The 21,817-nt window shown below is 37.9% G+C and overlaps 2 protein-coding genes across 2 annotated transcripts; both read right to left on the bottom strand.

Annotated features, from left to right (window-relative positions):
• Positions 1-3,459: 3,459 nt before the first annotated feature.
• LOC113505495 (suppressor of cytokine signaling 6-like) lies at positions 3,460-21,256 on the bottom strand. Its single transcript, XM_026888234.1, has 12 exons — positions 20,958-21,256; positions 18,247-18,326; positions 16,865-16,961; positions 16,280-16,369; positions 15,659-15,729; positions 15,123-15,192; positions 14,282-14,363; positions 12,911-12,988; positions 12,174-12,288; positions 6,526-6,704; positions 6,333-6,450; positions 3,460-6,259 (listed from the first exon to the last, which is right to left on the bottom strand). The coding sequence occupies exons 2-12, from the start codon at positions 18,269-18,271 to the stop codon at positions 6,141-6,143; spliced, it is 1,044 nt and encodes a 347-aa protein (XP_026744035.1). The 5' UTR covers positions 18,272-18,326; positions 20,958-21,256; the 3' UTR covers positions 3,460-6,140.
• Positions 6,714-11,043, bottom strand: LOC113505496. The gene is made up of 2 exons (XM_026888235.1): positions 8,995-11,043; positions 6,714-8,915 (listed from the first exon to the last, which is right to left on the bottom strand). The coding sequence occupies exons 1-2, from the start codon at positions 9,716-9,718 to the stop codon at positions 8,611-8,613; spliced, it is 1,029 nt and encodes a 342-aa protein (XP_026744036.1). The 5' UTR covers positions 9,719-11,043; the 3' UTR covers positions 6,714-8,610.
• Positions 21,257-21,817: the final 561 nt, after the last annotated feature.

Here is a 21,817-nt window from a genome sequence, read left to right as displayed (position 1 = left end):
CCCGACTAGTTTCGGACCCAACCGGGATCCTTAAGACGAACTTTTTTTAGCTTTTCCTTCTTTGGACCAAGACATTTTCTACAGTATTTAGTTAGGCTGTTGAATATAGCGTGTTTTCAAATTGTAACGACTGTATTTATGTAACGGAGTGAATATAAGACAATACTTAATCCAAAGCAATTTATATTCATATCATAGTAAACTTAATATATTTTTATTAATTTAGGTTAATATATCGAAAGGCTGTTGATAACACCAGCCTGTAACTGTCCCACTGCAGGCCTCTCATACAGAGAACGAGCATTGATCACCACGCTTGTGAGCCCCACGGTGGGCGCCATTACCGAAGCTGTTAATTATATCAGCCTGTAACTGTCCCACTGCAGGCCTCTTATACAGAGAACGAAATATGAAATAATAAATAGTAAATCTAGATATTTTTTACTCACTAAAAACAAGAAGAATGTTCTATGTATTTTTTGTTTGAGTCAACATAATCACGTTTTGTTAAACATTAAAATTTAATTCTCTCTGTACTTACGTGAAGTAAGGGAGTATGGTGTGCAAATAAACTGTATTTTGGTATTCAAGTATTTATTAAATCAACATTTTACACCCTAAAAGCAGTGCCGTATTATCCATAAGGCACTTTAGGCCAGTGCCTAGGGGCCCACCACCAAAGTCGGCATTTAAAAAAGCTCGATAAATTATTCACTGAATGAAAATAACTTGAACCAAGGGGGCCCCCACTCCTTTGTTGCCTCGAGGCCTAGGGGCCCCTGGATCTGGCCCTGCCTAAAAGTACACATAGTCATCAACTCATCTGTGCCCGCTATGTGTGTGACCTAGTGACAGCGATTGTTTATAATGGAAGCTTTAATTTATGTGACGGTGACACACAAATAACTACATAACGTCACTGTATACATACAAGGGTAACTGACCACATAACGCCACGCGAAAAGATGAGTTGAATCGACTAGAATAGATATAATGAACTTGGAAATTAATGTGTGTAATGAAATTATTAGATTGTGATGAGACATAAAAATGTATTATTTGAGGTCCCGGATTCGATCCCCGGTCGGGTCAATGTAAAAATTCACATTTCTACATTGTTTCGGGTCTGGGTGTTTGTGGTTCCTTCGTTGTATCTGAATTCCATAACACAAGTGCTTTGACAACTTACTTTGGGTTCAGAACAATATATGTGATTTGGTCCGCATTTTTTTTTTTAATTTATTTAATTTTATCTACTACAATGGAATGAAATCGTTTATTATGTAAGTAGGATATATCATCACTTTTACATGTCTTTTTTGAGAACGCTGCAGTCGACATTTCCTATCTGACTACCCTGAGAAGAAATGTCGAAACAAACTCAAGCGTCGTTTCATGAAAATTTTCAGTAACACACCTTGTGCAATACCTACTTAGTTTTTTTTATAATTCTAATTACCAGTTTCAAGTTTTTTTCTTCACATATGTTTGCCTACATTATATTTATTTAAGTTCTCTTTGCACACCATACATCAAAGTTGTAAATAAGACAATGCATTAAACAATATTTGTATATAAAGGACTATTTATTATATTCTGTTGTTTTAATAACACCCTACCCATATTTAGCATTACAGTTGTGCCGCGCAGTCTTACTATGTGATACTGTGTCACAGTAACTGTGGAGGTCAGAGAGACAGGCGCGCTGTAGTACTGGGGCTCAGCTGTCGGGGAGGCTGGGAGCTGGGTACTATATAGCAAAGGAAAAGTAAAAAGTTCAGATTGATTTCTATTCTCACAATATTAAAAGTTTGTATAATTTCTCAGAGTTGAAATTTGGTAATCTTAAATACACCATTTAAAATCCAATATTAAGTACGTTACAAATCAATTCCACTTGTGAAAAACTAGGATCCATGATATTATAGATTGAAATTTATTTAGCTGAAATATCAATTTAGTTCTGTTTTTGCTCAAAATCAATTAGACCGACCTGTTGGTCTTGTGGCTAGTAACCCTGACTGCTGTACCAGAGGTCGTGGGTTCGATTCCCATACTAAGAGAGGTTTATCACCTCCCCTTTAAATAATAAAACCTTTGTAGAAGATAAACTGCTCCACGCTCTAGAGTGCGCCAATCTCAGTTACTTGAGAAGGTGGCGCTAAGACCAAACAACGAATTTAAAAATGAAATGAAACGAATTTTACGGATTTTATCGCGGTTTAATTTTTGGTTTTAGTTCCCGACGTTTCGACACCTTTGCAGGTATCATGGTCACGGGCAGACTGAGATGGTGTTCGTCTTGACAGAAGATGTTGCTCGTTCTACCTTCATATTTTTAATTAATTATTTATGGTCCGACCTACGCAGTATGAGCTCACTGTGTCGTGATGTCTTGCAGCGCTGCTCTTGGGTTTAGCCTTGAGTTTTTGTATTATTGTATTTGTATTATTGCAAAGGTGTCGAAACGTCGGGAACTAAAACCAAAAATTAAACCGCGATAAAATCCGTAAAATTCATTTCATTTCAATGTCTAACATTCGCGTAAACCTAAGAAATCACTATGAATTAAATTTTTTTTTAAATAAGATAAAAAAAACCAAGGAAATTGTATTTTAAAATATATTTTATTTACTTTGTACGCACTTGTGTGCTAATAATACATTTTGTCATAACTGTAGGGCGACGTCACAACCGGCTCTCACAACTGACGAGTTACAAAACAGTGTCCCTCTGAAACCATCTCATAAACTACTAGACCGATTTCGATGGGGTTTATAGTTATAGATGACTAGTAGTTTAGAGAAAGCTCATCATATAAGTATTAATGAAACATTTCTACTGTTTATTCGTGCCAGTCGCGAGATCCGATCGCAAACGCCTCTCACACTCTTAAAATAATAATTATTATATATATTTATAGTCTATATTACAATAATTTACAATGTAATGTACATAATTGCTTAATTAGTACAAATAACTACAACATTTTGGTATTACTATATCACCGGTCATCAGTAACAGTTTCACAAGTGTGTCAACATCGAAACCGACAAATGCAGGGAGAGAGACAAGTCACGTGACATCATTAGTCTAGCATTTTACTATGTCACAGGATGCAGCTAAGTACCAGTGTTTTACAAGGAGCGACTGTCTATGCCTGACCTCCTCAACCCAGTCACCTGTGCAACACGATACCCCTTAGACTGGTTGTCAGACTATAGATTCTGACTACCTGTAACGACTGTCAAAGATGTATGAATAACAGCCGGGACCCACAATTTAACGTGCCTTCCGAAACACGGAAGAACTCGTTATGACAAAGATGGTCACCCATCTACGGACAAACCGTCAAGCGTCGCTTAACCTGTGATCGATTCACTTAAGCAGTTATAGCTTAGCCACGAGCTCTTCCGTGACTTATCTTATTGTAATTTCCATACATTTGCTCGATCTCTATAATGTGCAACACTTGTAATATCGTCACTAGTCGACGCGGTCACACTGTACGCTTTGAGAACTATAGCTTTATATACTTTTTAATATGTACAGTTATTTATTTTTCGTGTTAATTGGAAATATACAATTAGAGGTCCGTCGTTACTTAATAAATACGTGTTAAATAGTTTAAACTAATCCTCTTATGAATTCTAGAGGATTCATTTTGATTAATTTAACTTTAAATTAATGAACAAAATAGATGATTCAGTCAGTGAACTCTATAGTCCAGTTGATGAAGCGACTGGTGAGTTAAGCCTGGGGTCTTAGGTTCGATTCCCTTCTGAGGTTTAAATATTGCAATTGAAAATTTGTAAATTATTATTTGGTCATGACTAACATATTTATAATTTTAAATACCCAGTTACAGTCCCCATAAATTATTTTTGCAGAATCCAAGGGTCAGTTTCTAACACGTATTGTATTAGTAAGACAATGTTGTTAATTACATATTTAACTAAAGACTGCATGAATACTTAAATCACACAAACTTTTCGATTTAATTAAAATGGTGTAATAAGTCCTTTTCTTGGAAAGTGGTTTGTTCCAAACAGTGTGGCATGGGCTGGTGTTATTAAGTATATTATTCATTATTTTATTTAAGAATATGCCTTTGCCCAGCGGTGGGTCTTATAGGCAGATATTTAAGTAGTTCCAAAGCTATAAAACAGGTTCAAGTAGTTATAACTCGAGATTTAACAGCGACTTATAATTATGTATCCATTGCAGTCTTTAATTAAACAATATTATTAAAAACGTTTATAATAATATCAAAACATTGTTAAACATAAATAATAATTAAAGAATCAAGGTTTTCATATCCATAACATGTTTTCGTTTTAAAATAAAATAATTATTTTATTTAAACACACATTGTTTCTCGTTAAGTAGTTTGTCTATGAGACAAGAAAGGTATACCAAAGAAAAACGTCCACGTTTTAGCCCAGCAGTGGGACTAAGGCCAAGACTCCGATACCCTCTGACAAAGTGCTACTTAGTAGCCTAATTTGAATAAATGACTGCATTTTCTCACACTCACTTTTCTTGTTTGTCTTTCCGGTTGGATTCAACTCCATTTTGAGGCACTTTCCGATAAGCTAGCAGGCTGAAATTTTCAGGGTAGCTTCAAACCCAATGCAATTTACAACTATAAAAACGGCTGGACAGATTTTGATAAAATTTGAATGAGGCCAGTCGATGTTATATTTGTAATATCTACTTGTTTAACTCGCTAGTTATGGTACTAGAAGTACAATAATCGTTCGTCGTCTATCTTGCTTTTAACACCTTAAAGGGGCACAGATATTACAAAACTGCACCCTAAAGTGTCTACCACTTGAAGTTGCATCATGACACTTAGTCCGAACACTGATTGGCATTACAATACCGTGTATTATTTAAATGTAAATTGTCGTTTCGTTTAAAATATTCGCAGTGACTTATTACAAAGAATAGCTTTAAATAAACTTAAAAATGTAACATTTTGAACGACACAGTCAAACACACAGGACAAAGCAAGAGTTATGTGGATAAAGTCCACACTATGTTGGACTAAATGACCCGTGTTCAGTGGGTTAGGCGGTATTATTAGGTTCATATAAAACCCTATGACATTCACAAATAACGTGTCTGTCTATAGCTAAAAGTATTTCCACACTCGGTTCAGTAGATCCTGAGATTACCCGCTACAATATCACAAACTTTACTTCTTTATGTGTCTCGTGTCGCGGTATTTGTGGCTAAACTAATCCGAAACGGCTTGACAGATTCACATGGAATTTTTGTGTGCATACAAGGGTGAATATATAAATAATTTATGCGGCAAAAAAACGTTTGCTGGGTCACTGTCAGCTAGTATTAGTAAAGATATATGAAATTTGTCTTGTATATTTGACTGTAGGATCAAAAATGTTAAAACCATCTAAAATTAAACTTAATAAATTTACGTAAATATCAATAAACAAACTATAATTAATGATTTAAATTAATCGAGAGACCAAAGTTATAACAATACAGTTTTCTTAAAACAAAAACGATTTCTTAATATTTGTCAAAAATATACATTTTGTTTAATACGAATTATTTCTACATAATGATAACAAGGCGTTTCTTTATAAACATGTTGAAACCCGGTGGTATTTGGAACACAGCTTTTGTGCATAAGAATTAACTAGTTTTAAAAAATCTAGGAAGATGAGTGATAACACATAACATTGGTCACCCATCAAATACATGACCGTAACAAGGGATTCTTAACCTGAATATGTTGTTTTGAATATTTATTGTTGGATTCATAACGGGTAGCACGGTTATAATTATGATGTGTCACTATATTATTGTTGCAAATCGGAATTCTGTGTCTACCGCTTATTTAAATAAAACATGTATCACTTTCGCTGAGAAACTTGTAAATTAGTATGAACAAAAACTGTGTTTAAAACACCGGGTTTGATAAAACATGTTTGCTAGTAATTTCACCCCTTAGGGGTTTTAAGATCATTTTTGAAAGACCAATTTAATTCTCAGGGTCTTTTTGATAAAAAATCCTGAAAACGTATTTTTCTACGATTTTCATGTCGATGTGAAAATATAGACTACTGGGCTATGATTGTTACGACACTCTGTATACACGTCGGGCTCGCCTAGCAGTGCTGGTGCTCGTACAGGTCCGGCTCCAGGCGCCGGACGCGCACTCGCTGCCGGTAGTGATACTCCTTCAGGAACAGCCGCAGGCGCGGCGGGAGAGGCAGCTTCTCCACTCCTGCGACATGGACAGAGATAGCTTGGAGTCGGTCGGTTCTCAAGCAGAATGTAATACGAGGAGTAGTGCATACCGTCGTAGGAGGTGTGCGAGACAATGACGGCCCTGGCGAGCTGCTGCAGCGAGAAGGGCTCGGAGCGAGGCAGCGGCGCCGTCAGCATCGGCTCGAAGAACATGACGCACGCCGGGTCCTGGCGGACACACGCGTTACGTATGATGCACTAGACACTAGGTGTGTGTGGGTGTGGGTGTGGGTGTGCAGGTACCTTGTAGTGCTCGATGAGCTTGGTGACGGTGGGCGCGGCGAACACGGCGGGGTCGTGCGAGTCGAAGCTGAAGCGGTGCTGGTAGTGCTCGATGCGCGCGTGCAGCGAGCGCCCGTACTTGCGGAACGACACCGAGAACAGGTGCTCCTCCTGCGCAGAGTCGCGCAGCAGGAACGTGCCTGCGAGGGGGGAATTCAGACTTCACTACACACTTTTCACGAGATTCCTAGACGAGGACAGCGTTCGAAAAGCCGGACGATATAATTAAGTCACGAAAACACACATTGCTTAAAAACTAAGTCTCTCTTTAACCTTGCGTGTGGCCCACTATGACCTATCGTGCTGAGACATGGACGCTCACATATGAGGTTCATAAGATTAAACTGGCACAGAGAACGCGCTATGCTAGGCATCAAACTCCAAGACCGAGTCCGTAATGTGGATATCCGAAAATGAAACAAAGTTCGAGACATCGGTGACACAATAACGAGGCTGAAGCAGTGGCGTAGCTAGGGGGACAAAGGCCCTGGTGCAGAGGGAGAGAATTGGGCCCTCCTCCCCTCTTTCCGCGTAGTTTGAACTTATATATTTATGTGAAAATGATTGATAGGGAATAAGAATAGGAAACAGTGGGTTGAATCATCCCTTGTAGGCTAAATCCATACGTCGTCTCTATCAAAATCTTCATCTGTTCAGTGGAAGACAAAGGGACTAAATAAACAACGACGCACATAACAATATAGAATTTTTATTAATCAAGAGAAAAAATGATTTTTAAAAGAATTCCCCGTCCAATTCACAATCTCTTGCGCGCTTTAATTTTTGCGAATTCATCTATGATTTCACTCAAATCCAAGTTTGATGCCGCCTCGTTTTCTATTGCAATCAACGATCAATGTCGGAGGCGATCTTGTCGAATGCTGTTTCTTAAATAGTTTTTTATGATCTTCAGTTTACTGAAAGATCTTTCTGCTGCCGCGGACGTAACAGGAATTGTGTGAAACAGTAGCATCGCTGTATACACTTCCGTAAGGTCACATTCGAGCACGCCAAATTTCGTTATGATTTCCTTGCAAAGCTGGCGAATAGACCACGTCTCCGTCAATTGAGGGAGGATCAGATGATGCACATTAAGAAATTGCATCGAAAACGTGGGTCCAATTATATCGCAATATTTCTTGTGAAACTGATCACATTTTTTTACTAAAACCGTTTCATTCCAGCTGAGCAAATTTTTCGGAATGAGGAAGTCGAACGATTTACAAATTGCACTCATACCACTGAAACGCGCATCTAACTGACCGATTATTATGTCGAGTACATCGTTGAAAATAGTTACTCTAAACCATTCTTCCCGGTTTTCGAATCGGTGATCAGAAGCCAATTCATCGAAATGCTTTTTAGTTTTTCTTCGTCGCTTTTCTGGGAAGGTAGGATCGATGTTGTATTTTTTCGCGGTTTCGGTGGCCTTGGATTTGAAGGATTCGAAGTCATTTCGATACTTTTTTAACCGTTTTATCCGTTGTTCCGTCCAAAGCCTTAGTCGCTTCGTCCAAAACGATGTCACGTTTTTGCAAGACTTTTGAAACGTAATTGATGTTGTTCAATACGCTGCGCATGAATTCACAAAGAAAGACAAACTCAAAATTCAGCATTTTTGATTTGATAATCTCTACTCCACTGCGTTCGTCTTTACTGGAACTCTTCAGCGTTATTTCGGACAATGCTTTAACGATATCGAAAAAACGAAGTTTGACTGCAGTTATTGAATCAACCCTGCTGGACCATCTTGTTGGATTCAATTTTTTCAAGGTAATTTCTGATTCACCGGTGAATTTCGATAAAAGGTCCCAGCGCTTGATGCTGTTTCCAAAAAAGTTAAATAGGTCTTGAATTGTTGCAAAAAACTTCTGAATTTCGACAGAACCTCGAACGGCATCATTTATGACCAAATTCAAATTATGACTGGCGCAATGTACGTATTCTGCATTTGGCTGAATATCTTTAACTCGTTTTTGCACGCCATTATACGCACCACTCATTAAACTGGCCCCATCGTACCCTTGCCCAACACACTTTTTAAAATCAAGACCCTTTTCGGAGATTTTGATTTACCAAATCCGCGGCGCTGTGTTTACTGACTGCGTGGAAACCGAGAAATACCTCTTTTACTTCAATATCGATTGGTTGTCCATTTTCCGATCTTGATACCACTGCATATCTTACGACGATGCTCAGTTGATCCACTTTTGATACATCCTGCGTGGTATCCATGTTGATGGTGAAAAACGGTGACGCCCTGATTCGATCCAATAAATGATTCTCCAGTTTGGTGCCCAAACACTCGATCATTTCATTTTGAATCGTTGCACTCAGATATCTTGTTGATCCTAAAAACATGGAGAGATTAGAAAACATTAGATTATGATAACATAAATTATAAACACAGTAAACGATATAATTTCTTACCTTTGGGCATATCCAAAACTTGACGCAAGATGTGGTCGTATCTAGCAACGAGTTGGACAATTGAGAGAAAATTTCCGTGATTTCCTCCCTCACTCAGATCCTCTCGATGTCCTCTCAAAGCCAAAGAACTCTTCGCAAGGGTAATTATTATATCAAATAATCTGCGAAGAACTTGTACGACGTTCGAACGTTGTCCAAATCCAAGATCAACTGGACCGTATTGTGACGTAGAAACGTAATACGTTTCTGAAAAGCTCCTGTTGTCTTGGTGGGGGTCCTTCGGAAAAGGTCCCGGAAGTTTTAAAGGTCCCTTGTCGAAAATCAGACGTTTTTCGTTATCAATCAGTTTCTTGTTCATGTAATTTCCCAAGTCATTTGAAATTTCGAGAACTTTCGGAGATGTAGAAATGGATGTTTCCTCTACTGTAGGTTGCACGGAAGCGTCGAGGTAGTCATTTTCAGCAGGGGCATTGATGGTAGTATTGGTAGTTATTGGATCCTGATCTAGTCGAATCACTTTATTAGTTAACACAGCTGCGTCAAGTCTGCTATCAAGAAATGAACACTTGACACTTTTGACCGATGTTTCGGCTGTTGAAGGAACTGTAGCAGAAAGCGGTTTCGTAAAAAAGCTATCTAGCTTGGGCAATTTGTTTTTACTTTCTTCTCTTTCCTGACGTTGTTTCCGCTTTGCGGCACCGCTAAGTTCCTTTTTTCTTTCCATAATTTTCAACTGGTAACTATCGAAATTTTAGACTTTCGGAGTACCTACTGAGATTTTCCTTTATTGCTTGTCAATGTTTAGTATAGATTACAGAAAGCTCAACAGAAAAGGACCATAAAACAGCTTGCTTGGCAACGATGCGGTAAAATCAATATTAACTCATAAGAAGATATTATAGTTTCGATAGTATCTCGTTTGTCAATTTGAACTTAAGTTTAGAAAAACGTTGGTTATTTTTGATTGCCGATCAGGTTGAGAGCTATCATAAATTACACGGTTACCGTTGTGCTGCAACCTGTATCATTCATATCTTGTTATTGGAAATTTTTCTTGCGGAAATGAGTTTTACAGAATTTGGTGCCAGATTGATGGATGTGCGGAATGAACGTCATAGCATTAGCGGTGATACTTGATGAAATAAGGCTGGTAGTAGGGAATTACGGATTACAACAGTCAGCGATACACCTAGCATCAACTACTGTAGTATGTTCCAGACCCCAGAAAGTTGAAAACATCGCCACGAATATCATAAATAAGAACTGATGCAAGGCAAGAGCGAATGAAAACTTCATTAAAAAGTTGATGGGCGGAATTTGTGAATTAAGCTCACGACCGTCAAGCACGTGAGCTGATCCAATGTGCTACGGGCGTACTCATCCAAACTACCATATAACTAAAATAACAATAACAAACAAACAGCACGAGCTTATCGATGACGCTTGGTGCATGTGTTGGAAATGTTAAATAAGGAGTGTTATTTTGGTGTTATTGGTGATGCTGATTTGGATAAAAAAAATAGAAATTAAAAAAAAAGATAATCTTGTGAGCAGGCTCGAGCCTCGAGCCTGCTCACAGGATTTTTTTTTTTGATTTTTTTAAATTTTTCATTTTTTTCCAACGCTCAGGCTAGAGGGCCCCCTGAGCTCGAGGGCCCTGGTGCACTGCACCACCTGGCCCTATGATAGCTACGCCACTGGGCTGAAGTGGAGCTGGGCAGGCCACTTGGCCAGATGAAGTGTCGGCCGGTGGACTTAGACAGAGCAAAAGAAGCGTCGGTCGTCCGGGAGCAAGATGGAGAGATGAAATAGTAAAGGTCTCGCGTCGAGTCTGACTGAGGCTGGCACAGGACCGGAGCAATTGGCAGGGGAAGGCGAAGCCTTTATCGACCAAACTTAATATGAATACAAAATAAATAATTTGAAGAGCTTCAAAAAAGACATCTTCATCTATGCGAAAGTCGGGACGGAAAACGGGAACATAGAATCGGGATAAAAACTATCCTGTGCTAATTCTGGTTATAAAATACATGTGGATTTTTAGATCTATATAAAAATAATTGAATTATATATATTGCCCAAAGAATTAGCATTGCCATACAACGTGGCATTGCAGCCAGCCTTCTGGGCACGTTTCCCGACTTAGGCAGGGATGAAGATGTCTTTTTTGACGTTTTGTAAATTATGTATATTTTTCATTTAGTATAGATTTAAAAAATGAAAATATTAGTTTAGTTTAATTTATTGTATAACTATCAAAAAGTATTAAATAATAAATGAGGTTGAAATATAGAATTATAACTTTGGTTTGATGTTCTTTTTGACTCCGAATAACTTTTGAAGCACATATAGAATCGATGGGGACTTCAAGTTTCACAAAAAATTGGCTTCCCGGGATTTTTTGTTATTTAAAATGTCTATATTGACTGAAAAAACCATACATAAATATCAGACCTCAGGCTATACGTGCGTAAAACTTTTACGTACCTTTAGTATCTGACAAATGGTCATAGGTCACTGGGTTTTAGGTTCACTGTACACACTTACACTAACCTATCATATGTTTTGTCCGTCAGAAAATAAGTAAGGTCTGGGAGCCCTGGGATCTTGGACTTAAATGTGAATGTTTCACATCAACTAAACAGTTAGTTTTAGATACAATTATTATTATTATCAGCCATTACTGTCCCACTGCAAGGTAACAGGCTTTTATTGGTCAAAATTCTTAGTTTTTCATCTACAGCATACAAAAGTAGTACCCTAATTTTTTTACCTTTTACAATCAATCCCTATTTTGGTATTTGACATAACAACATTTGCTAGTTCAGCTTAAGTGATGCGATTAAAATAATCGTATTCGAGTGAAAAAATTAGCGACTCGAGATGACTCCGATTCGAGTAAACTGGAGTCACTCACACATCACTCGCTTAAACCTAGTTCTGCCTGCTTTCTGTTTAGAATGAGTGTGGTTTTACTTTCTTTGCCTTAAATAGGCTGAAACATATAACTTCAGATTGTTCACAGGTGACTCGATAAACGTTAGAGAGGTGGAGTCACTCGGGCACCACTCGAGTGGTATTCGAGTGACATTATAAAATGACTCGAATGAATCGAGGGGAAAAAATTCACTCGAGTCGCATCACTTGTCAAGCTAGTCTATACACAACAACAGTCCTACCTTCAGGCTTGTTATCCAGGAGCCTCTCTGCCTCGTAGCGGTCCATCTTGCCCCAGTAGAACGAGCACGCTGTGATCTCCTTCAGATCCGGCACGAGGCAGTGAATGTAGTCCACCTGGAGGAAAACAGTTTTGTTTTTAAAAACGACTCCCGCAATAAGGAATTTTGTCCTTCTGTCGCGGGGGGTTTACATACATACAAATCAAATGCACAAAGATACCCAGACTCAGATTAAGCAATTATAGGATCACACAAACGCTTGTCCTACGCGGGGATCGAACTCGCGATACGTCGAGCAGTGGGTTTGGCGTGGTGATCTATATTTAGTTTATATTATTTGGCTATCCACATCCACTGTCCATAGTCAAATAAGCGAAAATTTTAAATTACTCCCGTCTTTAGGATTATAATCCTTGTATCACGCGTTTACAAACATTCAAGTCACATGCACAAATACACTCGAAATATCAGAAGTGGGTGTCTGTAGCCGCACTCCGTTGGTCTGCCTCTGGCTTGCAGTACGTGTCAGCTGGATGTCTGCGTGTGCGATATGGCTTTGCCAATCATCAGCTGGTTACCCTATGGTGACACGACTACTTACCATAATGACAGCATTGCAGGCATGCAATGCAGGGCACAGGCCCTGCAGGGTCCATAATTGATCATTGTACATAAAATGACGACCTGTAAGTACATTATGGAAGCAATAAAGTATTGAGTGGGGGTATGGCACTGACCTGCGTGTGCACCTTCCCGAGCGCGGGCGCGGGCGCGGGCCGCAGCAGCAGCGCGCGCAGCTCGCCGCCGCACACCACCTGCGGGAGTCTACATTACACACGAGGCACACGAGGCCGGCGGCTCACTCTCAACATATATATACCGTTGACGTGTACACATTTGTTGTTGCAGTTTGGTCACAACTCAATAGATGGAGCTGTGCGTTAATAGCCATTTTCTGAATGGCAGTGTTAAGATTTTCCAGCAAACAATAACGCCGCCGCTGGATAACGAAAATCAGTCTACGAAATTTAAATTTTTCATACCATGAAAGTGTGTTTTATTTTATCGAAAGTAGTTTTTGCAACTTTGTATACTGGGTCCGACTAGACGCGGGCGATGGAGGACCAGGGATTATGGCACAACTTAGGGGAGACCTATATCCAGCAATGGACAAAGATAGGCTCGATTGAGTAATGATTTTATTCTGCAAATACGATAGCCATCATCACTTTCTCATGACATTTTAAGGCTAGCAAGAAACACCATTTCCTGTGTGCGACCCTAAGAAGTATCACTCAATACGGGGATCGAACCCGTGACAAGTAACGCACAGTAGTCATCATTGTGATAACCTCCACCAGTATTCCCATGGCATAAATACTTCAATGACCGATATATTTTATTCACACCCTAAACAAGACAACAAACAATATGTATTTGACCTAAACACTATTTAGTTAGAATTTTAACGCAACTTCTGCCCTTATTTGTAAGATATGTCAATATTGCTCTGCTCCTATTAATCATAGTGTGATTGTAGCTCTGCCCGCTATAAATCGAAAAATGATCCCACGGAAACATAAAATGGGGAATGATCCCATGTGTTAATCTAGGTTATAAACTATCTGTGTAACAATTTTGTCGAAATCCGTTCAGTGGTTTTTGCGTGAAAGAGGAACAGACATCCATTCATAAAATGGTATGGCTGTATAAATTAAGACCATAAGAAATCTCGTGTAAAATAATAAATAAATAATAATAAATGCGGACAACATCACATACATTGTTCTGAACCCAAAGTAAGTTGCTAGAGCACTTGTGTTATGGAATTCAGATACAACGAAGGTTCCACAAACACCCAGACCCGGGAAAATGTAGAAATGTGAATTTTTACATTGACTCGACCGGAGATCGAACCCGGGACCTCAGAGCTAGCGACACCTTGAAACCGGTGCGTACGCCACTCGACCACGGAGGTCGTCGTTTTTGTTTGAATATCCTATTTCTTTAGTCAAATACCCTACACTCAGTTTCATGTCAGTTCCTTGTATGCTAGAATTATTTTTGATTCCAATAATTCTTAATTTATTTAGATGAATGTATCATACCTGGAAGTGTGGATGAAGTCTGATGGCATCATTGGTCTGTGTGAGCTCCGTCCGTCTGTCCTGAGTGCTTTCACCTTCCGTTCTGCAAAGACATCATATTATAAATTAATAAGTCTTTTTCACATTGTCGAGGATAGTTCAAATCCGCGAATCTACCATACATCTAGTTTTACAGGGGAAGTTCAAAACAGAATTAGCTTCGATTTGTTACTGATATGGCCGCGATAACTAAAATTGATTATATTTGTCAGATACGGGATATTATCTAGGCGGATTTGCAATATCCTGCTACATATCGAAAATGATCCCACGGGAACATAAAATCGAGACTAAACAATTCTATGGGTTAATCCTGGATATAAACTGTTACTGACGCGTATACCTCTCTTATGTAACTATTTGATTATAATTATATGTTTTTGAAATACGTAAAAAATGTACCCATTTTGAATTATAATTGTTTGTTTTTGAAATAAACAGTCAGTGTGCGCGCGAGCGGGAGTAGCGGGCGTCGTACAGGGGGAGTGCGGGGCGCGGGGGGGGGGCTCGGTGTCAGTGTTCTGTCAAGCTCGCGACAGGAGGCTACTCTCGCTCCGCTCACGCTGCTAAAAATTACTTGCTGGCTTCTTACTTACCATCTAACGCTAACATAAACTATATGTGTTCCAAGTTTCGTCGAAATCGATTCAGTGGTTTTTTCATGAAATTGGAACAAACATCCAAGCATCCATACATACAAACTTTCGCGTTTAATATTAGTATGATTAGTAGCATAACACATGTAAATCGAAAATCTATCCATTTGTTATGAACAATTTCTGAATAAATCCAAAATACTCACGGTCTGGGAGCTACGGACAGGACGTACACCTCAGCGGTCTGCTCGCCACTGTCCCTGCTTGAGTCACCGTCTGAAGCAATATATAACATAGATCAATCATTTAAACACAATAGCTGTTGCCAGCGGTTGCCGCTACGAACCGAAAAAGGACACAGAAGAAAATGAAATCTGGATAAAAACTGTCTGTAATCTTTTAATCTAAGTCATAAACTGTCCGTGTACCAAATTTCGTCCAATTCCGTTCAGTGGTTTTTGCGTGAAAGAGTACCAAACACTTTAAACATGGATGGGATGTTTTAAAGTTCGCGGTTATAATATTAGTCGGATGTTTTGTTGTTATTAACATCAATTCAAAATGCTGTCATATTTTTAAAGATGTCAGTAGCATCGTTCTGGAATGGGTTAGCCGTTTTATTATAAACGGTTCACTCATTTAATTAACAAGATATTGGGGGCGAGAGTGGGAACTTCTATACATTTTTCAGGAGTGTTGTTTTTTATAAATTTGTGTTTTTTTTTTTCAATTTTGTACGTACCTGTGTTTATGACAATAGCGTCTAACTCCCTCCGCAGGTCTCTAGCGCCCAACGTCAGTACTGCTGCCAAACTGTAACAAAAACAAAAATAATAATATTAATTTAATTTAATTATTATCACAATTAATGTTGTTAGTTATCCATTACAATAGCTTTGATATCAGATCGACAGTTGCTGTATAAGTTTCGGTATTTAGACTAGGAACCGATACCAATATAGCCAGGCAAGGTAGGAGTCTCGACGCATGTGAATTGAATGTTTGTGAAACTCCCCGCGACTCAAGGAATAAATTCCATGCTGCGAGAGTCGCTTTTTAAAAAATATGAAAGATGTAATACATAACTGATAAACATGCTTATACATTCCTAAAATCCTGACTGTTATATCAGAGGTCGTGGGTGCGATTCCCACCCTGAACAAATATTTAAGGGACGAGCATTCATTAGAATTACACCCAGACCATTTTACAAATGATTATGTCAGTCAATATGTATGTTCATCAGTTGTTTAGTACTCATAGTATGTCTCTCTAATACATGTATCTTTTTTCTTTCCCATACTATGAACGGTGTAAAGGTTGTCTGAAATAAGAATGTTTATTGACAGTGGTGTCCCCGTACCGGTCGTCGCTGACGCGGCGGTAGGCGGTGCACACGCAGGCGGGCCGCCGCCAGCGCCGCCGCCGGCACGCGCACTCGCGCCCGCTCCATCTGGACATCCAGGCACACATACTTATTGCACTACGCATCTAGGTATGATAGATTACGGTGAATTTAGTGAAAATGACGTCCCGCGTAAATCCCACACTAAGGTAAATCTTAACTTGAACACAAATCACAATGACACTGAAACTCGGAACAAGATTTTGTAGATAGCAAAAATGCTTCTCCAACGCGGGTATCTAGGCCGCGACACGACGCAAAACATAGGTTTGGGATAATACTCTGTACCACACGTTTCAAAGACATAGATAATCATTAAATCAAGTATATTTTATTGAGTTTTTTGTTTCACAGGATAAATTCAAGGACACTAGAAGTCACATTAAGAATTTTTGTGTAAATAAATTGTTAAATGAAGCATCTACCAAGGGCCATCCACTCGTGTTCAATAGAAGTTTACATAATCACGTAACACTATAAAAATAAGTTTCTAATTCTCTACCAATGAACCAAGATGATATATAGACATAATGAAGTGTGTACCTGTCGGTGACGGCGCTGACGTAGCGGTGCACGCTGCTGGGGGACTCCGCGTAGCGGCGCCGCTCCCACGCGCCACAACCACACGTGCACTCACCGCCTAGTGGACGAACATAGCATATCATATAATATAATATGTGTAATACACCACAAAGATATAACCAGGTATGGAGGAGGCTAAACAAAAATTACTGAACAAGTTGACCGAAAATCGGAGGATTGCAACGCAATGCCGTACACCGACACAAAAACGCGGATGACGTAGCACGGCGGTTCAGGTTTAGTCAGTAAGAGTCTGACACTACACATTTCCTACCCCGAGGGCGTGGGTGCACATGAGGATTCCCCCACCTAATCAAAAAAAAACAAATCGGTGGTCCGTGGATGGGTGATCATCTGTGCCATAACGAGTTCCTCCGAGAAACGTTTTCCACGCAAAAAAAATCGATGGTAGACCATTTTTACTACAATTTGGCTTTTCTTTAGCCTATTTATACGAACCCTCTGTGCCGTTAGTCCGATACACACTTGACCAGTCGTGTAACGTAAACATACACATACGTAGGTACGTAATTACGTACAATGGTATCATCTCAAACTCTCCAACTACAGAATGTACCTACACATGACAACAGAACATTCTTCTACGAATATCCATTGTGTATAAGTATTGTGTATTGTGTAACGATATGGACCACAGCGTCTTAAACAGGTGTGGAATGAATAGGTAAACAAATCTGACTGGTCCTTTGGTTAAGTGGTTCACCATGAGTGGCATACCGTAGGTAGTGGGTTCGATTCCTACCCAGGACAAATGCTTTTGTGATGAGCACGATCATTTGTTCTGTCTGGGTGCAATTTATCCATCATTTAAGATTGTATATAAATAGTAGTCACTGATCTTGTGGAAACTAATTTTAATAGGATATTTGACAAAAAAAATCTGCTTAGTCCGTCAAACACACTTTCCAAAAAATACTGGAAGCGTATTTTTTCTTAACAAAAACATTAAGGCGTTACAGTGATTTAAAAGCTCGTGTGACATCACATACAAGTACGCTTTTTACAAAGAATTGATGTCACTAGCTCCCACTACGATACAATTCATCATCTTAAAGTGCTTATAATCTTCCTTATGAAAAATACGTTTTCAATATTTTTTGAAAATCTGCCTGACGGACTAAACAGATTTATATTATTAGATTTATTCAAATACCCTTACGATTCACATCTATTCCAATCTCTGTGTAATTGATCATAACTTGTATTCTAAAGATATTTTATTTTACAGTCAAAATTATGACTTGGCTTCCAAGATTATAAAGCCAGACTAGAACGCATGTAAAACCCGTGATGCATAGCATAGCTAGTCAATAAATACTCACTTTTCCTAGAAGTCTGCTGACCCATTTCTGTTGTTTTGTATTTAGCTAGCACATAAGATGTTCCGCCAACGAACTACCATCTGAAATGTAAAATATAGGCTATATTAATACTGGTACCAATCTATATTAATAAAGATGAATTATTATTTGTCATACTCCCGCACTAAGGAATTTAATCCTTGTATCGCGGGGGTATCACAAACATACAAATCACGTGCACAAAGACACCCAGACTCAGAACAAGCATTCGTGGAACACATGAATGCTTGTCCTACGCGGGAATCGAACCCGCAACAAGAACAACAAGACTCGCGCAGTGAGTTCGGCGTGGTGACCTCGACCACTCGGCTAGACGTGCAGTTTAAATGTTTGCTTGAAAGGAATAATCGAATGACCTAAGACACCAACTCCCCGGTTAAACTTTGCAGATACGACGTATATTATTATAGTTTCTACGAGTTTCTATGGCGGTAGTCACTTGAAGACTGAACTTTTCCAGTGCGAAGACTTACGACGTATTTCGAGGGTCATAGTTGACAGAAATTTGCATCACAGTGGCGTAAATTTCGCAAGAATTGTGCAACATTGGCAACAAATAAAAGGGGATAGATTTTAAGTCGATAAAATTGAACTGTGTAGAAAAATATAGAAAGACAAGCTTTTGTCGGCAACTCCGCTCAACCTACTCGTCCTTTCTTTCAACATGAGTTTACTTAATATAAAATTTCATGAAAATCTTAAAGAAAGATATGCCATGAACGAGTAAATTCATACCTTTATAATATTAGGATAGATAAAAGATAGCATTCACCAGTTCACCTGGACTTCAGAAACCCTAATGATGCAGATAAAACTTCAATAAAATTGTACCACTACCATGCACAGAAGATAAAAGTACTAATTTCTGTTTATCTAGCATTTTCAACACTAAATGATTCAATAGAACCTTACAAGAGATACTTTTAATTTCAATTTTGACCAAGATGAGACTAAGTGCAGCTGTTGCTACATGTAAGCTTTTATAACACGTAATAATTAAACAATTCACACATAAAAAAGCTAAATATATCAGCAAGCTTAGTCATGAGGCACCAGAATTATTGTGGGACATTTTAATTGATTCTAATTGTAACAATTTGTTGGCTACAAAGCAGAATTAACAGCGTGTTGTTGATGCATGGATATAGTCCACTTATCATAAGTATATACAAGTCATCTACATCATAATCTTAAATTGAATCTCACAGTATCATTTGCAAACTTCCTGCTATTAATTTTTACATTATCATTAAGATGAATTTTACATTCTCAGCCTGTTTTACATTGGTATTTGTTTGCTTATTGTTTATATATGTTTTATTATTAATAGAAGACAGCTTTCATACGTCAGGAATTCGATCCTTGCAACACAGAGAGTTTCGCTGATATTCTAAATACTTGCACATAGACACCGGGACTCAGACGAGTTTGTGGATCCCACAAATACTTGGCTAACAGGGAAATCACCACTCAAATAGTAAAAGAGGTATTTAGCATTTATGTGTGAGATATTCTTAAGAAGGCCTGTGATTTAAAATCCTTTTCACAAATCCATAAATATTATGATTAATGTTTACGAATTTCTTTAGTATATTAGTTCAACTAGTGATATAAAGTAAAAATGTAGTTGTTTGTTGAAAGACACTCATCTCGAAAACTGCTAAGCCAACTTAAGTGAGATTCATGGTGGAGAATCAGTAATGTGGGGTTGTTTATTTTATCAAATACAGGTCAGAAATAGGATCCGTTAGTATATAATAAAGGTGACCTTAATAGATGTGGTCAACAAGAACTAATAAGTTATAAGATGGTTATCACACTATCTAATACATGCAATAAATATAAATATCTGTTTGTTTGTTACACATTTAGAGCTCAACTCCAGCAATTAATGAAATTTGGCTAGAATTTATATAGAACTGATGCCCATGCAATTGGGTAGCTGGCTAAGATGATGTGGATGGCGGTGAACCAAGTGTGGTGGTGCAACTTGGGAGAGGCTTATGTCCAGCAGTGGACTACTATAGCAAATGAGTTGGTTAATAGCTAGAACTCGCTGAAGATACAAACTACTCTAATACATGGTAACTATAATTCACACAGGCAAAACCGGGGCGAAATAATTAGTTATAGTTTATAATGAGAAATATAAAGTGATTTATGTGTCTTTATAGGCCACAAGACTAATTTGTGACCTAGATAAACTTAAAATGTGCGTCAATAGATTATTGTTCACAATTCATACATTATTACTCATTATTTACATGATAAATTGTTGTTTATAAACTTGCATGGAACTTCGTATAAAACGAACTAAATTCAAACGATGTTTATGAAGGTTTACGGCGATACTTTACGTTCTTTTTAGAAATAAGGTTTTATACTCATGCAGTGGTGTTTTTTACTTTGTATAAAAGTTAGACAGGTTTCTACAGGTTCATTCACCCTTTGCTATACAAAGACACATCCCTTCAATAAGGTTAAAACCAACATCAAGGACTGTAAGCAACTATATAAAGTAACAACAAAAGAAATACAACAACCGCCAGTCGATATATTTACAGAAATAAACAAAATGATGAAAAATAATAAAAGTCGAGCAATCCGCCATCTTGGTTTTCTACATCCAGAGAAGAACGTGTGATGATCGACAATAAATCATTATTACTCACGTCTAGGTTTATGTAGTGTTACTCCTTCGTTAATAACAATCGTTTGTGATATATTTTTATAACAATTCACAAAGACTCAAATCTCGTTCGTCCATAATCATAACACTTTAATGACTCGAACCCAAGATAGGTATAATCACTTTGACCCTCACATATATAAACGATTAAAAGAGGTGCAAGTTGTTAACACTAAAAGTAATTAATTTACAATTATTCAATTAAATTAGCACACACAAAATACGCAGTTCTCGGTTGGTGTGACATTTTTGTTTGACTTCGTTCGTTTACGTTACGTTTTACTTGATGTTCACAATAAACCACACGTTCGAACAGAAATAAGGTTGTGGGGTTTAAAACTATTATTTCGTTATTTTTAACTAAAAAACTAAAGATAATGGAAACAATAAAATAATTTAAATGGAATTATTTACATCCGTAAATATTGTTCTCAAAATACTTTTAAATGTGTTATTAAATTTGAGTGCACACATAACGATTCTGCATAAAATTAATTGCCAGGATGCAGTTTTTGTTTTTTAATAACAACATAAACCGAGGCAACCATCTATTCTGCCAGATGAGTTTTACCATAAAGAGAAATAGAATTAACGCTTTCAAGAAAATCTAAATTTCACATGAAATTAATGTCATTAAAATAATCAGAAAAGATGTAAGTTTCATTTTGATCTTGTGGCCAAAACCCAACAAAAGTTGGCTAAACCATACCAGATAACCCACTAGATCATTAACTGTTCGATATAAACATAATATTTTATCTTTTATCCATTTCAATTTCTATGGCCGTTAAAGTTAACTTTTTATTAATAAATTCTGATTTAAAAGAAAATAAATCTTGAAGG

The sequence above is a fragment of the Trichoplusia ni genome, chromosome 26 (assembly GCF_003590095.1).
Source record: "Trichoplusia ni isolate ovarian cell line Hi5 chromosome 26, tn1, whole genome shotgun sequence".
NCBI classification, from domain to species: domain Eukaryota; kingdom Metazoa; phylum Arthropoda; class Insecta; order Lepidoptera; family Noctuidae; genus Trichoplusia; species Trichoplusia ni.
This window is presented reverse-complemented; position numbering and strand designations above follow the sequence as displayed.